This window comes from Daphnia pulicaria, chromosome 8, assembly GCF_021234035.1.
Source record: "Daphnia pulicaria isolate SC F1-1A chromosome 8, SC_F0-13Bv2, whole genome shotgun sequence".
Classification (NCBI taxonomy): Eukaryota; Metazoa; Arthropoda; class Branchiopoda; order Diplostraca; family Daphniidae; genus Daphnia; species Daphnia pulicaria.
In genome coordinates, this window is record NC_060920.1 from 7,482,675 (window position 1) to 7,502,576 (window position 19,902).

The 19,902-nt window shown below is 44.7% G+C and overlaps 1 protein-coding gene across 3 annotated transcripts; it reads right to left on the reverse strand.

Moving 5' to 3' along the window:
- Positions 1-1,040: 1,040 nt before the first annotated feature.
- On the reverse strand, positions 1,041-19,139 carry LOC124312008 (protein spire homolog 1-like). Of its 3 annotated transcripts, XM_046776394.1 has the most exons (14): positions 18,160-19,139; positions 17,979-18,013; positions 16,683-16,800; positions 12,829-13,019; positions 8,830-8,956; positions 8,585-8,667; positions 5,824-6,075; positions 5,580-5,709; positions 3,767-4,003; positions 3,507-3,668; positions 3,147-3,412; positions 2,872-2,973; positions 2,431-2,780; positions 1,041-2,209 (listed from the first exon to the last, which is right to left on the reverse strand). In XM_046776394.1, the coding sequence occupies exons 1-14, from the start codon at positions 18,572-18,574 to the stop codon at positions 2,005-2,007; spliced, it is 2,673 nt and encodes an 890-aa protein (XP_046632350.1). In that variant the 5' UTR covers positions 18,575-19,139; the 3' UTR covers positions 1,041-2,004. The 3 variants fall into 3 exon arrangements, with proteins under 3 accessions (XP_046632350.1, XP_046632352.1, XP_046632351.1); XM_046776396.1 differs by lacking the exons at positions 17,979-18,013; positions 18,160-19,139 and adding an exon at positions 17,102-17,611; XM_046776395.1 differs by lacking the exons at positions 8,830-8,956; positions 12,829-13,019.
- Positions 19,140-19,902: the final 763 nt, after the last annotated feature.

The window sequence follows — 19,902 nt, forward strand, 5'->3', positions numbered from 1 at the left end:
CCGTTGAAAAAACGTGGAAGCTCGACAGTCAGATCCGCAACAACCGTGTTTTTCTCGTTTTGGGGCTGAAGAAGAAGAAGAAGAAGACGAAGAAAGACAAGAGTGGGAAACACAAGAAAACAATTCCCCTGGTATTTTTTCCAGGTAATCAGATTCCTGTTGTTCTTGTACAAGAAACGGGAGAACGCGGAGAGAGGACTCATGACATGTTCGACATCCATCACGACCGTCTTTTTGATTGTCGGGACATTGATCTAGGGCCTCTGATCATTAAAAGGGCGGAAGTTATCTAATAAATAAGAAAGAAAATAACCGAAAAATAAAAAATAAAAGGGGCCAGACCGTCGTGGGTCGCGACCCACTGCTTCATCCTCCGGGCGATTTTTCCACGGTTCCTCTATGCACAACCTTTGATTATCAACATCCGGGGGGGAGAGAGAAAGAGAGAGAGAAAAGAGGAGGATGAACCGTTTCTTCTTCTCTGGAGAACCTGCATATAACTGCTCTGCTCTGTTTGAGAGAGAAAAAACAAAATTCTAAAGGAATTAGAAGAAGATGGAATGCCGAGTGTTAAATCAGCAAAGCAAACGCTTATTCACGATGACACGAAGGAAGGGGAGGTGGCGGTTCATTACAACTTTTTTTTTCTTTCTTTCGGTCGAAACTCCCGACACTTTAGGAGGGGGGGGACTCACGGCCGTTTATTGGCGGTGTGTGCTGACGTGTTTAGTACCTCCTTTTTTTCGCCAGCTGAATATGAGGGCGGAAATGTTGGGGAGGTGAAATAAGTGACGACACTCACACACAACGTTACGGTACTTGGTCGGACGGCAGGTAAAAACTAGGGGAGAGAAAAAATAAAAATAAAATATGAAAAAATGAAAAATAGAAAGAATAAGCCATCAAGATCCACATCACTCAAGAACGTGGGAAACCAAACAAAAAAGGGAAGGAGCCGACTTTCTCCCCTACCCCCCTCCTGTAGGCTCGCGCCGAATTAACGACACATTTTCTAGCTGGAAGTTTTCTTCCATTTCGAATAGAATTTTCGAGACACATACGTGTGTATATTTCCTAGGAGGCTCGCAAATATACATTAAGACATGATGAATGATGCAGAGAGAGACGGGAGACACACAAAGACATAAAAAAAAGAAACAAACCAAAAAATAAACACGAGCTGCCGCACCAATGTGGGGGACAAAAAAAAACATCTTTTCTTTTTTTTAATTTTTTTCGGGATTTTCATTTTCTTCAAAAAATGTGGACATTTAAATTTCTTATTTGTTAAAAAAAATACGCGGCAGCCACTCGATGGGAAAAAACGGGGGGATGCATAATTCGTTCGTAAGGGACACGAAGGGCAAAGAAAGAAAGAGGAAGAAGAACAGGAATGATTTGTAGCTGGATATAAGAATCAACGAATTTTGTACAGGAGAAATAGTAATTTTTTTTTTCTTTCAAGGTGTGAAGTAAATACAAGGTTTTTTTTTAGTTTCATAACTCTTTCCATACTTATCATGTAGTAGAAAGGGGGGCGTAAGGGCAGAGAGAATTGTTGGCCTTTTCTTTACTCAAATAGATAATTTTTCAATGTGGTGATGGTAGTAGTGTGTAGAAGTGTACTTTCGTCTTGGTTGAGAATTTTGGAATCATCAAAGTCGTCGTAGAGTTGGAATTGAAATTTGTTTTTCTTATAGCTTGACTAGCGCGCGCTGTGCGTTAATTGTTTTTTGTCTTTTTTGCATTTTTTATCAATATTTCATTTTTTTGTTTTGTTTCAAATTGTGTTAGAAATTCCCCCCAAATCAAAAGCACCGGAATGAGGAAGAGAAATATTTTGGTCGTCGTCCGTCGATTTCAATCAACTGTTGTGTTTATGTTTCGTGTTCTGACGTGTTGACGTGTGTGTGGGTGTGTGTGTGTTTTTCCAATGAATATTTAGGTTGGAATGAGAGGATGGAAATGTGTTGAGGAGAGGAGATAAAACTTGGAGAAGAATTCTCACGGAAGCGAAACGTGGATGGAAGGACCCCGGTCACAATGCGTCACAGTGTGAACCGGGTTGTAGATGATATTTTCAATCAACGTCTGACAATCCCGACAGACGTAGCAGTCACTACCCGACGACGACGATTTCTTGTGGGTTGGCTGCTGCTGCGGCAGTTGGAGCGACGGACCGATGGAAGCTTGAGCCGAAAGCAACTTTCTATTATTGTCACACACACACAAAAAAAAGAAAACAAATCAGAAAATTAGGGCGGGGCCAATTGAAACGGTAAAATAAAAAAAATAAATCAGTGGCTAACGGCCTGTCCTCATCTGATTTTGTCATCCGTTGAGGATAGTCAATGAGAGAAAAAATAAAATGGTGGGGAAATCCAAATGGGAATAAAAGAGAAACCCAGTCAGTCGACCAGTTCAACCAACCTGACGGGAGTGTTGTTGGCTGACAAAGATTGATGGCGAGACAGTGTCTGGTGAGAGAATTTCTGCGGAGGCTGCGCCAGCGTCTGTTTGCGTCTCTCCGAGCCGTGACGGGCGAGCACCGGCGACGTCGGCGTCGACTCGGAGCTCTCGCAGCCGTCGACTCCGTTGCTAGACGATCCAACGTAGTTGGGCGAGCGGATGCGGAACTGCGGCAATTTCAATTGAAAAGCCGAAAAGAGAGAGGACGTGACGGCCGGCGACTGCTGCTCCAATTTGTCAGAGTTGGCCCCACGGTACCACGATACCTCTGACACATCGATCGTATCAAACTGGTCCGACGGGATCCTCATCTATTTCGGTTACACACACAAAAACAAACCAACGAATTAATCTCCAGTTTCCACGTCTCAGTGCGATTGTTTCTTTTTTCTTGTTTTTTACCTTGGTACAGCATTTGGTGCAGATGGTTTGTCGGCAGAGTTTGCAGTTGTGCCACCACGAGCCAAAAACGGAGAAGCGAGTCTTTCGGCACACGAAGCAAACCTATTGTTTTTTGGTTCAGGAAATGAAAAAGCAAATGGTGGATGTAAATGCATGTCGACAGCGAGTCAAACGTGTTCACCGGCACGGAAACGCTTTCAGGTTTTTTCTCTCCTGTCGGTTTCCTGCGAATTGTGGACTAAAAAAAAACAGTTCAAAATCAAAAGGGTACCAACCTTTCCGTTGGTGACGTCATCCTTGATGGACGAGTCCAGTGGCAGGTTGTCGAGCGATGCGGCCGTCAAGACCCGTCTCATGTGGACCAGCTCTTCCAACGTGACCAATTTGCCCTGGACGACTTGCTGGAATTCCTTCGAGCGGACGAAATCATCCTGAAGGTGGCCGGCGTGAGTCGGCGAGCCGGGCGGCGAGTGAAGCGACGCAGAGGACGATGAAGTCGACGAAGACGGACCCGAGCAGGGCAACGATCCCGGCTGATCGCCTGAATGACATCAGTCAAACGAAAAAATAATTAATTTTCAGATTTAAATTTGGATTGAGTTGAAAAAAAAACAAAACAAAAAGAGTCGACATACTTGAAAGGTTGGCTGGATTCAAAGTCATTCGGGGATCGGGCCCTTTGCGGCCGTAGGAACTGATTTGTGAATGCCTCTTGAGGAAAGGATTGCTGACGGTCCTTGTGAGAGGTGGGGGCAGGACGGTGAGACTGTGCCTCCTCGACGGCGACTCGTCTCGTTCTGTTATTTTTATTTTTTTATTATTATTTTTCCAAACATTTCATTCAGTTTCTTTCCCCTTTTGAAAATAAATAAAATGTAAATGAATTCAAACTCACGATGATGGAGTGGAATGCCAGAGTGGTCTCGACGTCTACAATCCATTTTGGAGTTGAGGGGAGTCGACGATTCCGATCTGGAACACGACGTGAACGGATCCGCCATGTAGTCGTAGCGTCTGGGTGGCGACGGAGGCGGCAGTTCCAGGTCTTCATCCTCTTCCAGTTCGTCGTGCAAATGATCGGCTTTCAATAGTTTCCGCTTCGTTGGCGTCAGGATCGTGGCCGTCACATTCTCTGCAAATCACAATTAAAAAAACACACAAATTTGTCAAGTCGCTGTTAAAAAATCTTGGACGACCAAAAATCAGACGCAAAAAAAACCTGGAACAGTTTCCAGAGGAGGGAAATCTTCATCCATTGGCTCTCAAATTAAACTCCTTAAAAAAAAAAACCAGTTCTCGTCACCAAAGTAAGAAGTAGGCGACCGCACTGTGTGGAGAGGAAAACGCGACTGGATTTTAAAGTAAAAAAAAAAAAGCGACGACAAATTTTCGCTTTTACGTGGGAGGAGAGAAGGAAAACTTTTGCGCCTTTCCAATGGTTGAGATGATTGAACTGCAACCTGCAACCAAAGAGACAGTCGCATTCTCACACACACAAGAGAGTAGCTACTTTAGCGGCAGCTGTAACCTACTTTCGTGTCGCCACTCGAGAGAGAGAGAGAGAGAAATCCGAAAATTGTGCACAGACATCTGGAGGGAGGCAGGAGCAGGGGGCCCCCAAGCCACACACGGTTTCCTTTTTGTGTTGTTGTTGTTTTCGTCTTATTCTTCTTCTTCTTCTTTTTTACTTTATGATTACTTTTGTGTTTCATTCCACATAATTATTGTTACGACGACGGCTGATGAAAGGGCCACTTTCTCTTTGCTCTTCTCCCCCCCCCCCACCACCAGTACGCGTGTGTCTAGTTGCGTATACTACTTCACTACTATTTGGACACGGTCGAGCATCATCTTCAGTGTTGATTCATTTGTCGAAATCCTAGCTCCCAAGGTCTCGTAATCTACTGAACATCTCGGACTAATTAACATGTCAGCCACCCACTTGTCTAGTAAAAACCAACGCAACTCTCTCGCCATGGCTGGTGCCCATTTCGATACCCTTTCACTGCCCGCGCACACAACTAGTCGCCAGCTGCGCGTGTGTGTGTGTGTGGACTCTAATAACCTTGCAGATAGATTCGGCCTTCTCTTCTTGCAACTGGACGGATGGATGGAAATACGGTCCGTCGGTTCCGGACGACTAATCTCCGAGATTACCTCGCACGTTTCGACTCGCTCTCTCGGGCGCCATTGTCGTTGTTTTTTTTTTGTTTTTGTTTTTTTTTATATTGCCCTGATCTGATCTGCTCTGCTCTTTGCCATGTCGTCATAAACAATGACGACAAGAATCGCCCTTCCGGCTCATCCCCTAGTCGTACGCTGGTGGTACAAAAGGGGCAGCTGGAGTCTTTCATCTGTGTCCGTGTTACTAACCTGTCAGCTAGCTATTCCCCCATCAGCTTCTGCATTCTGTATTTTTATTTATTATTTCATGATCATGATCCATTTCACCACCAGCTAGCTACCCACCTCTTCGTTTATTTATTTGTTTTCGTTCGCTTGATGCTGTTGTTATTGCCATGCCCTGCGGAGAAATTTCTAAAAAAACAAAAAAATACTATTGCCCTTCTTTCTTACTTTTCTAACATTTTTCTTTTGGTTTTCTTTTCTTTTACACCCCTCTCGTAATTTCGTGCCTTAACAAATAAAATAAAATCGATCGTTCGATCTCTCCTATTTTTGTTATTATTGTTTTTTTTTAGACTCACCTGTTCGGTTGACCAGGAGGCATCGAGTGGGCTTCAATTCCTTGGAATCGTGCTGCCGGATCGACTCCATGAGCAACTCGACCGGCGTAGAAACACGACGAGCCAGCGGCCTCAGCTTCCTCTCCGACGCCTACGAATTAGCAAAGGAGAGAAAAACAAAACAAAAAGAAAAAAACAAATTAGCATGAAATGTAAATGTTTGAACTTCTGTTGTTGTTGTTGTTGTGGTTGTAGCTGCGGTTACCTTGCGGAGAGGTGGGCGAGATCGGATGAATTCCAGGATGACGGCGTGTGCGTCTTTCTTGACGCGGGGCGGAATGGTCCCATCCACCATGACCTGACGCAATTTGTAGCGTCTCGATCGGATGTCATCCATCATCATCTCATAGGGCGTCAGTTCGTATTCGTACGGTTTGCGGGCGCTTTCGCCTCCCGACGCCGACTTCAACTTTACCCCGTTACGCAGCTGACGGATCACCTGCACCCACAATTTCGCCTGTCGTCCCAATGACAAAGCAAAAGATTAGAACTCGGAGGCAAAAGAAACAAAACGGTCGCCCACCACCCCACCACTTTCAAAAAGTCTAAACTGGCCTCGTGTGTCGTGTGCGACGGTCTACGTGTCGGCCGTGATGTGTCTATTTGCGGCCAGTGACGTGACCGTTTCCATCCTCTCGCGTTTTGTTATTCTCAATCATGACATCACCCAGCACACCGACATTTTATTTTTTCCCAAAAAAGAGTAAAGTTCCTTTTTTCTCTCTTCTTCTTTTTCTTCTTCTCTTTGTTCGGATATACGATCGAATAAACGAGCACGTTCATGACCGGCCATTTCCACCACCTACTCGAATTTCCCACCTTTTGGACCTGGCACGGCCGCTGGACTGTGGACCGTCTGATTTCAGAAACGAACCTGTGTCACCGCCGTTTTAGTATTTTCCATTCAAAATGAACCCCACGCCGGAGATGAATCATGCGGGCGCTCGCGCCTCATTCAAATTTCTTCTTCTCGGGGAAAATAAATAGAAACACACAAATTCCGGATATGAATAATAAAATGACGAAAAATGTTCTTTTCTCTTCTCTTCTCGCCTTCTTTTCATCCCTCTGAAAATAATTCAAAAAAATAAAAAAAAGGTGTGCGTCATGTTCTTTCTCTCTCTCTCCCCCCCCCATTCCAGCACCGTTGCTTTTAGGAATCTTTTTTTGCCGCGCTTCCGGTGATGGATGATGTGAGGTCTTTTATTCTCTCCATCTTTTTTGATTATTTCTACGTGTGTGTGTGTGTGTGTGTGGCTCTCGTTTGGATAAAGGGGCGATAAAGAAAAGAAGGAAATCAAGAACAAAAGGCTGTGTGAGACTCTACGATGGCATCAGTTGGAAGATGCCCAGTGCGCCTAGCCAGATGCCTTTCGACTTGTTCCAGCAGCGGCTGGGGCTGCAAGCAACAAGATGGATGGGGCAGGGTGTTTTGTACGGCACCTGAGGACGACATTCCTCCGCTTCTCGCTTCTTTTTCTTTCTTCCAGGCTGTTGCCGACATCAGACCTCCCACCCTTCCCTATTGAATATCCATTTCAATAACCATAAAAGAAGATGGCCATAAAACACCCGAAGAAAATGCGGCCCAAAGTGGGAACAAGTTAACGGCTTCGACTCCCAAAATAGTCCACAAGGCGATTTCCCGTTTAATCTCCAATCTCCTCCAAGGAACCGACGATCGCAATTACTTTAACGGGGAAGGAGGGGGGGAAGCAACTCGACATTTTCATTGCTGGAAACGGACCTTCTATTTTTATTATTTTGTCGCTCAATTGAGAGAGAGAGAGACAGCCGCAACGACGAAACAACAAAGAGAGAGAGGGGGCAAAAGAGAGTCATCACGGAACAATAACAACCCAAAAAAGAATTTAAAAAAAAAAGCACACAGAGAGTTTGTGATTTAATTTTTTGTTCGTTGGTTGGCTCATTCGTTCGGATGCGATCTCGACCCCCGCGTGACCCAACCAACTCCACCCTTTTCCGGCCATTCCGATTTTCTATTCAAAATTCCCCCCCGCCGTCTCTCTCTCTCTCCCCTCTCTTTCTGTCTGCGACTGTTTGATCCTACCGACCGAAACTCTTTTTTTTTTCTATTCTATTCCCTGTTTATTTTCGGAAATTTACTCTGTGACATGATGAAAAACTGACACACAAGAGAGAAATAGACACAGAGGAACGGGGTTCAACGTCCCCTGGCAACGACGAGTCCCTTTTTCTCACAACACAAACATATGGGGGACAACGACTGGAACAACAACAACTGGCAATGATAATCATAATCATTATTATCCTTATGATTCCCCCCCCCCCCTTTTCTTCTCTGTAGAAACGTATACTGCGATTGCCACTATTTTATCTTCCTGCCCATAAGTTCCACCCATCCAACCACCTACCCCCGGTCGCCCAAGAGAAATCTCGGGCCCAAAAAACGACGACAACGATTTCCCCTCGATTGTGACTTGTGCACACCAGTTACACATTGTACGCAGGAGAGACACACCAAGGTTACACGTTGGTTGCGGGTTAAATGTCAAATGTCAACCGAATATTTTTCTTATTCCTCCCCCCCCCCCCCCGTCACCTTTTTATTCGATTATTTCCCTTGAAAAAAAAAAAGAAAAAAAGGAAAAACTGTTTCACAAGACTTGCACTGCAACATCGGCGAGGGTAAACCTCTGGTGCTCCGCGTGCCTTTTGGCGCTGCCAAAAGGTTAACCGCATCCACACGCTCCCGCGGCGCGCGTGAGACGCTGGCAACCTTTTATTACTTTCCGTCTCTCTCTCTCCCCCAATCATGTTTCTCCGTCTCTCCTTTCTTCTCCTCATTTTCCCATTTTTTTGTTTTGTTTGTCGGGTCTTCGACTTAAACATGTTTGTTTTGATGTACACATTCTCCTCCTCCTTTTGCATCTGCGCCATCGTCTTCGGCCACCAGTTTCTTAATCATCGCCAGAGTTACTTACCCAGTCGGCCAGATGGAGTTCCGTCAGCTCATGCGAATGGGTTTCGGATTTGTTGTTTCTCAGTTCCCGCCAATCCTCGGGTGCTGCCGTTCCAGAAAAGTAAAAGAAAAAAGAATTAGAATTAGAAGAAAAAAGAAGAAGATTGTAGGTCAAACAATCAAAGCGGGAGCGGAACACGAGGGGCCATGAATAAAACATGAAACGAGATGATGGGAGGAGGAGGAGGATGATGATGGTGATGATACCTGATGAGACTTTGACGAGAAAGTCTGAAAACTCGAGCGTCTCGGCGACGAGGGCGCGGCAAACGGCTCGAAAATGGGCGTCCGCCTGGTTCGACGAAGCTGTGCTGCTGATTTGCATGCGACACCGCTGGGCAACGTCACATAGAAAAAAAGATAACAAACAAACAAACAAACAAAAAAAGGAGTTAAAAGAAACTCAAACAAAATCAGACCGACTTTTTATGTCAATCCACACAGAGTCAGAATTTTCTCCGACAAAAATAGAAAAAAGGTTAAAAAAAAAGAAGAAACAAACATCAAAAGGTAGCCCAAATAAGTCGAGCGCGCAAGTCAAGTCGAATCTCCTCGGGTTGTGTAATTTTGTTGGTTGCCTTTCAATGCTGGACCACGTCCGGATTAGAAAGAAAAAACAGCGGGCGGTTCTATAACCCACACTCGACAGACAGAGATGGACGAGGTCCACATCAAAAGCCAAGCTATAACGTGCGTCGACAAAGAATGCGCGAGCAGCTGCTGCCACACGGCCGCTCTTCTTCTTCTCCTAATGCGGCAATTTTTGTTCTTCTTTCCTTTCAATTTTTCTTTTTTCTTTTAGCCTTCAGAAAGTTGAAGAAAGTAAATGACGGGCCGGACAGCAGTCAGAAAGAGAAGAAGAGAGCAACGCACTTGAACCCCGAGAAACATTAACTGGCCCTGTGCTCCGTGCCATCTGGGCACCGAGGGGATATAACTTTAACTAACTATCTGCTTAGCTTGGCAAGGGCTTCTTCTTTCATCTTCTCTCTCTCCCGGATGGACAATCACTATGGCGCTTTACCTCTTTATCTACTTCACTAGACGATTAAGATTATGGGGGAGACCTTCTACTTCTTCTTTCTTTCTTTGAAAAAATGAGACGCACCTGTTACACTTTTGAACTTCACCTTCACGTCGCCCCCCTGGAGTTGCAGGCACACACTCACGCCGGGCATTTTGAGCAGCCCATTTGAATGAAGCGAAACGGGAGATGAGGTGGGCACAGATGACATCACCCACACACACAGGAGGATCTTGTTCTCTCTCCCCTTGGGTTGTTGTTCGTTCGTTTGATTTCTCTCGTGAGCCGAGGAAAAAATGACGCCACCACACGGATTCATTGACAAACCAAAAGGGAAAACGCGCAACGATTTTGCGCCGCCGAAAGATGAAAAAGAGAAGAGAAAAACGTGTCGCACACGCGCGAATAAAAGTTGGGGAAAAAAGAGAAAAGTATTGTATCAGTTTCCAGCCATCTCTTCTTCGTGTCTCCACCTTTCCCCCCCCCCTCCCCCCTTGTTGATTATGTAAATGCGAAATATCTCTTTGGAATATTAAACAGCGCACATTCTCTTCCTCGGTCCACCACAGGATCCATTTCCGGAATGAACGATGGATGGACCGTCGGATGGATGGATGGAGAGAAAGCAACAAACCGTCGCCCGGGAGATCAGATAACAACAACATCAGCACACATTTCATTATTCCCCCTGCCGTCATGGCCGTTTTTGGCTATTGGCGTAGGAAAAGAAATAAAGAAAAAGAAGAAGAAAAAAAAGACTAGTATGCAAATATCCCATCGGATTGATCCGACAGCAGCTCCAAAAATATTTTAATTTTAAAAAAGGAGAGAGAGAGAGAGAGCCAATGGCGAAATAGTTGAGGGTTTCATTCCTTGAGAAAAACCAAACCAAACAAAAAAATGATTCCATTCCCTGTTGGCGTGTTTAGTTCACCAGTGAGCCCGTTTCTACTCTCGTTTTCACGTTCCCTTCACGTATAACTAATAAGAGGAGTAATGGGGCGGCATTTCCGCGTTCGACTCGCGAGGGTCACAGCCAAGAATAAAACATTCCTTGGAAATGATTTAAAAGGAGGAAGCCCAAAATCGGATGGAGCCTTCCATCGGAATCGGAGGAACGAAAATACCCAAGGAGAGGCGGAAGAGGCGGACGGCCAATGGATGGATCCACCGGAGAAGGTCCAAGAAAAAATGAAATAAAAAATAAAAAAAACCTGTCCCGTCCTTGCCTAAAGCTACCAACATCATAAAAGATAATGACCACCCACCGAAAGGCTTCATCAAGTGAACGCCAAGATGAAGAAGTGGCCAGCCATCAGCGGGTGGTGGGTTTTTATACTCTGAGTCGTCTTTTCTCTTCTTCTTCTTCTCTTTTTGGGACGACGATGCTTACCAATCGCAATCAAATTTTTAACTGGAAAATTTCGATATTATTCTGGTGATGACGCCTTGAGGCTCCCCAGGTAGATAAAAAGCAACGACCAAGAAGACGGGCGACGACGACGATGACGACAATCCGTTCACGTCTATTTAGGGGGAGGGAGTTCCGGGACCATTTCCCGAGAAATTGAGAACAAATAAGAAAATGAAAAGAAAACTCGACCGACTTTGGATTGTTTGAGGAGGAGAGCCATTGTCGACATCGGTTGCCGTGTCCATTATTAATTCAACAGCACCACAATTTTCAATGGAAGGCCGTGATGGGGGTATTCTTTTACGTTTCAACGTTGCCACTTTGGGCCAGCCAGCCAACAAGTGAACCTAACCCTTATTAGAACGGCGGATAATTTGATTGATCTTGTTTCTTTTCTCTCTCTTTCTTTTCACAAGGTTTTTTTTCGTTTGCATTTTTGACGGTCGTTTCCTCATTGTCCGTCCGTCCGTGTCCATTCCATTCCCGCTCCGTAACGCTCCATCGTCCCTTTTATTATTTCGCCTATTTAAAAAGATGACGGTCAATTTGAACACACGGCCCCCTTCAAATTGCCTCGAGCCCAAACCAAAATCTACTCTCTCAACTCTTTTTTTTTTTCCATTAAACATTTTTCTTCTTCTTTTTTCTTATTTAGTCCTCATTTTTTTTTCTCTCTCTATCTCTCTTTAACCAAAAAAATAATAATCTCGAAGGCAACCGCCGTCAGAGTCGGTCACGATCCGTTGAACAAAATAAAACCCCCATTTTCTTTCCTTCAAATCATTTTCGAAAATGAGATTTTCGCTGCTTGTCCATTGGCACAGACAACAAACAAGCAGGCAGGAATACACACGCACCGGCTCTGCCTGCCTGTCCCTGTGTGTGCTATGGTGGGCTACTAACGCGTGTAAGATCGATAGCCGCAGCCACCATTTTCACGCTCCTATTTCTTATTTAATGTCAGATTGGCTATGCGGCGCAGGCCGGCCCGCGTCACTGAGCACAATCTCAAGCGCAAAATCTTGACAAAGGGACGGCACCCAAAAAGTAAAATAAAATAAAATAGTCAAAAATGCCGTTTCACTACAAAATTCGCCCTTTCTCTCTCTCTCTTCCGCCATGACCAAAATGAAAAACAAAAAATGTAGGATTCAGAAAACAAAATAAGACGCAAAAAAATGTAAGCGAAAAGCGCCCACACACGAACTCCTCTCCTTCATTCGAAATTCTTTGCACGAAAATTTCCGTTTACTGCCCGCGCTCACATAAACATTTCATCTTTTTCCCCGATTTTGGAATCCCCACCCCCTCCTGTTTTGTTTCTTTTTTCTATCAAATAAAAATGGTGTGTGTGTGTGGTTAACAATCCGGTTTTTGTGATGTATAAAAAGGACCTGGACAAACATGGCAAAGAGAAGTAAATTGGCGAGTTTGTTTTTCTCATTGTCTCTCCATATGAAAATATGGAAACGCCTTTTTGGGCTGACAAGAAGAAGAAACAAACAAAAAAAAAGTGTCAACTCGAACAAGACGAGACAAAAGAAAAAATATTCAAATATTTAGCGAGCTGATGTCAATCTGACTCGACTACCGTCCCGAGAGTAGTCGTGTCGTCGACAAATAATAAAAGCACTTTGCCCGTTTGTGCTGTTTGCTCGTGGATGACTCGAGTCGAGTCACGCCCTTCGTGACATTTCAAAAAAATGGCGAACACGGGTCGATACCAATGTACACACCAAAAAAGAAAAGAAAGAAAAAAGGAACTTACATCCATGACGTGCGATAATGACGTCATCGCGGAGGCGGCAGCAGCAGCAGCGGCGGCGGCTGAGGCGCTGGAAGAGGAAGTCGTCGATGTGGAAGAGACGGAAGCTGCTGCCGCCGCCGCTGCAGAATCTTCGGCTTCACCGGAATCTTGTTCGATGCCTTCATCTTCGGCCGACTGGCATTCACCTTCATCTACGAAAAAAGCAGAAAATGAAAGAAATGGTTAAGTTACAAGTTCAGCGTTTGTGGTCGACATTTATTTATCATTTCCCCGAATAGGAAACAATCAAAACAATGGACACACATCAGAGTCAAGGTGGCCGGAAGTCGAAAATTGATATTACGGCCATTTGTCAATCGAGCCAAAAATTAGATAACAAGGAAAAGAAACGATATGAATTGGTTGCTGTTGTGTTACGCAGGGGGATCGGCGCGAGTAACACGATAATAATGGCGGTTCCAATGACGTCAGCCAACACAGCAGTTAAAAAGGGAAAGAAAAAGCAACCAAAAAGAAAAGAGTCGAGTGGGATCGATACTGTTCTACTACACACGGGCGACCACGGCCATTACAACAACAACAACAACAACAAGGGCCAACAATGACAACCGAACAGAACTACTACATCGCTTTCCATTCCGTGATTGTAGTTGACATGGAGAAAGAAAGAAAAAAGAAAAGAACTTTCCAAAATGTTTGTCGCGAAAATCAAATGTTTTCATTGTCCCGCGTGTGTCACGGCGCCCACCTTCAAACGCAACAACAGAAAAAAAAAATTTTTTGGCGGACGAGGGGAAAGAAAAAGAAAAACCCGACTTGGACAGCATCCAGTAGCAGCGTGTCCACCAGAACCAGGTAACAACCACCACCACCAGAAAAAAAAAGAAAAATTCCACACGCTGCATCCTCATCATCCCACTACGCACATTACTCCCTCGGTCTCTCGGCCGTTTCCTTTTTTTTTTCTTTTTTCTTTCTTTCTCTTTCGTGAACGAACCAACGAATTGGAGAAAGTTGCCGGGAAAATTGACCGAGAGACTTTCTCTTTTTCCATCCCAAAAAACGAAAAGAGTCAAAAGAATAATAATCAGGGGGGAGAATAGAAATAGAATCTATAGCTGCGCACAATATACAGGGATAGCGAGCAAGGGGGGTTAGAATGTTTTCAACACTTTCACCCGCAAGAGAGCGTGGGGCGCCGGTGGAGCGGGTCCGCTGTTGATCGCCGATCGATAACTCATTTCGACCAATCATCCTCGCACCCGAAAAACCACACAAAACACACCATCACCACACCACCACGTGTTTTCCCCTCCCAAAACAACCAACTCCAACCATATCCGCAAACAACTTTTCTTGTCGGATGGACTTGTATTCGGCCGTGGTTCTAAATTTAGTCCAAAGATACGAGAGTCGTGATCACGGCGAAAAAATAAATAAAAATAAAAAAATTTGTAATTTCAGTTGTGTCCGTTGCAAGGCCGGGCAAACTGCTCTTCATCATCATCATCATCCAACATTCTCTCTTTTTATTCTTTGAAACCTAACGGCCATTTGCTTATGCGCGTCCCTCTCCAGCTTCTCCCATCTCCCCCGTCCCAGAACTGAACCTGAGCAACAAAATAAAAAAGAAGAAAGAAAAAAGAATAACCTGAGACTCTTGTGAGTCTCCTCCGCTGGTCGTCCTCCCCTTCCACTCCATTGGAGAAAGAAGAAGAGGAATGTAGGTCACGCTTCCCCTCCCGGCCGGCCGGTCCACGTCTCTTTCTCTCCACTGGCCACAATGGACACGGCACAGCACAGCACATTTTCTTTCTTTCTTTTCTCCAGCATTTCTTTTTTTCTTCTTCTTCTTCTCCCCTTCGACTATTCAATACTACACACACACACACACCTGACACACACTCGTTTTTCTCCTCCAAAGATATTTATTTCTCCTCCCTCCTTCTTCTTCCTCCTCTTTTCTTCTTGTTTTCTTTTTTTCTCACAAATTTTTGGTTATTTTATTTATTGGTAGATATTTCCTCGGTGATAACCGACCAAACTTTTTCCTTCGGCAAAAGAAAGGGAAGAGAAGGTGAAGGGGAGAAGAAGAAGAAAAAGAAGAAGGAGGAGGAGGGAATATAGCGTTTGACGTGAAAACTCATCAAACCGTTCAAAAGATCACTATCGAACGAACGAAACCCCTGGCTCGGGCTGCTGTCCCTGTCGCTGTCCCTATGCAAATCAGTTTGAGCTGAAGGAGAGAGGCGGGAGGAGAGAAAAAGAAAAAAGGGCAAAAAGGAACAACAAGAGGAAGGCTGATGACGGCAGCGTCGTGATGTATCGTCATGACCTTTCCAACGCATATTAAAAAACATTTTCTTTTTCCCCCCTTTTGATTCTCCTATATGGAAACTCGTGTATATTTTTACCCCCTTTTTACCTTGGCGTCTCTCCGACATCCGGATGGAAACGAACGGAGAGAAGCAACAGCATTTTTATTTATTATTTTTTGTTGTTGTACAAAATGTGCGTCTAGTACGGCGTCTACTTCACCTGGGAGGAGATGAAATGCATCACGAGAGAATGTGGAAGGAGATGAGGAAGACAAAAAAAAAAAAGAGCCCAAAGACTCCACCTCCTCGGCTCCTCTTGGAACCAGCCAGGAGCCCCAACTACGCGCGACTACGACGAGGAGAGCCACCAAGTCCATATTCAGGTGCAAAACAAGGTGGGCACCTACGAACCTTATAAGGCTTTGTTCACAACCAAATAAAAGCCCAAAGGTCCGTCCGTCCGTCCGACGGTCCGTTCCATTACAAGAAAAACACAGAGACTAAAAGGCAACACAACTACAAGGAGGAGGAATAAGGGGGTACACACACAGGTGGTCATTCCATCCCATTCCGGACCGTTTTGTGCCTTCACCTCCCCCTCCACCATCTTCTTGCAAAGTTAACAAAAAAGAAAAAAGTAAAAAAAAAGATCATCACATCCAAAACTCGTAGGTTGTTCTTGTGTGGTGTGGTGAAAAATATCTATCAGTTGATTTAATCTCTCGGTTCGGTCAAAAAGAGACTCTCGACTCTCATTGTCTTTTTTTCTTTTCTCATGAAAATTTCGGTCAAAAGGTTATCCCGGAGAGACTCGTCTCTTCTCGCATAAAAATCCGTGCAGAAAACTCATCAACTCGACTCCGACATTTGCCCACGCATTTCAACTAATAAAAAAGGGGCCCTTCTTTTCTTTTCTTTCTTCTTCTTTTTATCGACAGCAAATTCTTTCGAGTACAACAACAACAACTATAATCCGTCGCCCCTTTGAGACTCTTCCTGGACTGCCATGCCGGATCGATGGATGGATAATAAACTGACCATTTGTTTTTGTTTTCTTTTGTGGTTCTTCCTGAACGAAAAAGGCGTGGACCGAGTTTAAAAAACGAAAAAAGGAGAGAGGAGGAAGGGGGGAGGATTATATCGGCACGCGAAAAATATTTGACTTTTTAACGAAGATAGAAAAGGTGGAAAATTCCCCCCGCCGCGTTGATGTCGTTATCTCTCTCGTGAGCGCGTCCGTTTTATGTCAAAACGATATGACGACGATGACCTCACCGCCTTTGCTAATAAGTCTTCCTTTCCTTGTTTTGTTTATTCTTCTTCTGCTTATCAGACTGACGTCAAATTTCAAAATATGAAAAAAAAACCGACTATATAACACAACCGTCACTCCCCGTCAGGTGCCAGACTTGAAAAAACACGGAACCACTTATTTTATGATGACGAAACTGTTGTCGACTCGCTCGACTTGCGGCGGTGGATTCAAGGTAGAACAAGACAACAACAACAACAAAAGAAAAAAAGAGCCAGACTTACCGGCCGACGTGAGGAAGTCAATCATTTGCTCCAGGTCGGGACTGAGGATGTTCTGCTCGTTTTGTTTGCAGCCGTAGTCCAGCGCCTCGTAGAGGGCCCAGCCCAGTCCCGAGACCAACTATTGAAAATAGCAACAAAAAGAAGAGGAATTATTTCAAGGTCGCATTGGCAATGTATAAAACAAGAAAAACAAGTAGAGCAGACGGACCTGGAGGTGCCCAAAACAGAATAAAGAAGGAAAAGAAATGGAGAGATTTCAAGGTGAAAAAGTGATTCAACTGTGTAATAATGGAATCAAAAGCGCCATTTCCGACGATTCCGAGGTCACCACACAAGCGAAAAGAGAGCGAAACGACCCAAAAAATAGAAAATAAAACAAAAAGAAGAAGAAGAAAGACACTAAACATGTTCAAACTAACGTAAAAACCACCACGACGGGGCCAAGCGCGCCAACCACAGCAGCACGGGATTCTCTCCATCATTTCACGGCTACAATTCGAAAATGTTGAAATGGCTGTTGCCGTTGTTTCTTTTTTCCACGGTCTGACGATTTCACACACACACACACACACAGGTCACGAGGTTGTGTCTATTCGACCTCAGACGCCTATCGTTTCGGGGGCCCTGGCCGGGAGGAGGTCAACGGCTAGAACGAACCAGCCAACGAACGAACGAAAAAAGCTACACAGTAACAGAAAACCCACGAGAATTATTATCATCATCACATAATCCGTTTGCAGACTTAACTAACTGCCCATGCCCGCCTGCCCGCCCGTTCGACGTTCGGAGACGAAGAAAAAAAAAACCAACACCAACAACAACAACAAACAAACAACCTTTAACCATGGAGAGGGAATGGGGAAGAAGAAACCATTCAACCATTTCACGATCTGCCCATCTCTCCTTTCGTTTCAAAGGTAAAATACCGCCTGCCTGCCCATGATACCTGTACGAAAAGGAACCCAGCAACTTGCTTTTGCCATTTGCCCAACGTCGTCGTCTTGCCCGTGTGTGAATCGATTTCAGGATTGTCCAGTTTGGCGGATGAGTAAAAGACAAACAAAAAATATTTGTAAATAAAACAATACACCAAAGAAAATGGCGAAGAGATATTCCAAGGACAACATAGTGGCAGTCTTCTCTCTCTCTCATTTGCATATCTTGTGTGTGTGTGGAATGTCGGACTGGTCGGTGGGGATCAAAGAACAAGGGAGAAGAAAAAAAAGAAGACCAAAAGACAGATGAAGGATGGAAAAAGAAAATAGAAGAGAAAGAAGAGAAGATAAGTCAACTCACCTGTGATTGACACTCGGCTACCGTCCGCCTTTCAGCTGTAAAAGGGGAACAACAGAAAAACAAAAATGAATAAATCAATTCGACAAACAAAAACCCATTTTTCTTTTTCTTTTTTAAATAATAATATGGATATGGACGGTGTGTGGTAGGAGGAGAAGAGCAGACGACAGTTGACACTCACCTTCGATGGAATCGGCGGCCTCCTGGAACGAGTGCGGGTGAACGTGACCGTCGCGATGAATCCAGAGGTGAGACGTTTCACCAACGACGACGCACTTCATCACCTCGTTTTCACTTTTATCCGTTAAGTTGTGAATGTTGTTGTTGGCATGCTGTTGGTGAGACTGTTGTTGGTTGTTGTTGTTGTGACGAGAAGTCGTAGGAGGAGGAGGAGGATTGGCACTGTTGAAGCACTGGAGGCCCGTCTTGGCCGACTGGTAAAGAATTGCCCAGGCTCGTTCTTCAGTCACCGGGCCATCAAACGCCCGGAGGATCGACAGCAAGCTGAGCGATTCTTTGCTCTCGTCTAGTTTCGTGTGCTGGAATTTCTCATTCTTCGCAGACGTCGTTGACGAAGATGTCCACCGGGCGGCCATCTTTGATCCTGTTTTTCCCTACTTCCACCACCACCACCACCACGCCGCCGATCACACACACACTACACACTGTAACACACTGAATTTTCAGCCGATTCAATTTTTCCGATAAAACCGGCACCATGCACCTACACAACACCAATCTCACACACACATAGGCACACGAAATCGATGAGAGTTGATGCCCTCGTGCAGCTGGCCTACACAAACTGAAAGAAGAAGATGTGATGTCCTGTCAAACGTGCGGCTGCTGTAAACAGAAGCGAAAAAAGGAGTCTGCGACTGTGACTGTGAACGATGTGCTGCACCAAACGTCCAACGAGAGCCCGTCATACGCCATTTGCACTCGAAGCTAGCTCGGTATCTACTGCTCGAATTCGGCTCCAAGGCAACTGAACCGATTCACCCACCCAGCCCCCGCACACACACACGGAGCTCCGCCCACTTATCGGCGTCTTCCTGAATTCAGCGCCATCTGTGATCCGCATTTGTCAACTCGCCTTTTTCTCATTTTTCAAAATGCCGCTTTGCGGGCTTGCGGCTACTACAGAAAGAGAAAAAAAACCACCAATACGAAAAAATTAAAATAAATAAAAAAAGAACGTGCCCTGGAAGAAAAATGAAGCAAAGAGCGAGGTTGGGGGGAGTGGGGAAGAATGGGAAAGAAACGGGTCTCGTTTAAAGCCATTGTGTAAAACCGGTCGTGATCGTGAAAATATAATAGGCCATCATTCATAGATGCAACCGGAGGCGGGCGAGAAAAACTATACGGAGAGAGAGAGGCAGCAGCAGCAAAAAGGGTTGTGATGCTGTTGCTGGCCGTACACACATAGGCTCATAGGCTAATACTCGTAAGAAACTACAACACACACACACACCTATAGCTTATTCTTATTCTTATTTAGAGAAGTTATATACTATGCGTATATATATACGCGTCTGCATGCATACGTACGCATCCATCCATCCATCGAGGGGTAGAGCAAAAGGCGGGCGGAATATTCTAGGCAAAGGAGAAAACGTGACTCACACACAGTTCAACCCAGCGACTCCCTTTAGCTCCTCTGACTTGTCGGAATGTTGATAGCTCTTCATTTCTTTCTTTCTTCTTCTTCTTTTTATTTATTTTTTTTAGACAGTTTCTTGTGTGTGTGTATGTGTATCCGACCCGAGGTTTTTTTGGGTTGAAATTGTATTTCATCTACCAAAGGAAAAATACATCAAAGAATACCTATCGCCCATGATGAAGATGGGGCCGTTTTTTTTTTTTCTTTTTTAGCGAAGAAATTCTTCTTCTTCTCATTTTATTTTTTACGAGACGTTGAGGC

Coding starts and splice junctions, on each gene's coding strand:
- LOC124312008 (XM_046776394.1), bottom strand. CDS start 18,574: ATGGCCGCCCGGTGGACATCTTCGTCAACGACGTCTGCGAAGAATGAG. Junction 3,413..3,506: donor GAATCCAGCCAACCTTTCAA/GTATGTCGACTC, acceptor GATGTCATTCAG/GCGATCAGCCGGGATCGTTG. Junction 2,974..3,146: donor ATGACGTCACCAACGGAAAG/GTTGGTACCCTT, acceptor AAAAAACAATAG/GTTTGCTTCGTGTGCCGAAA.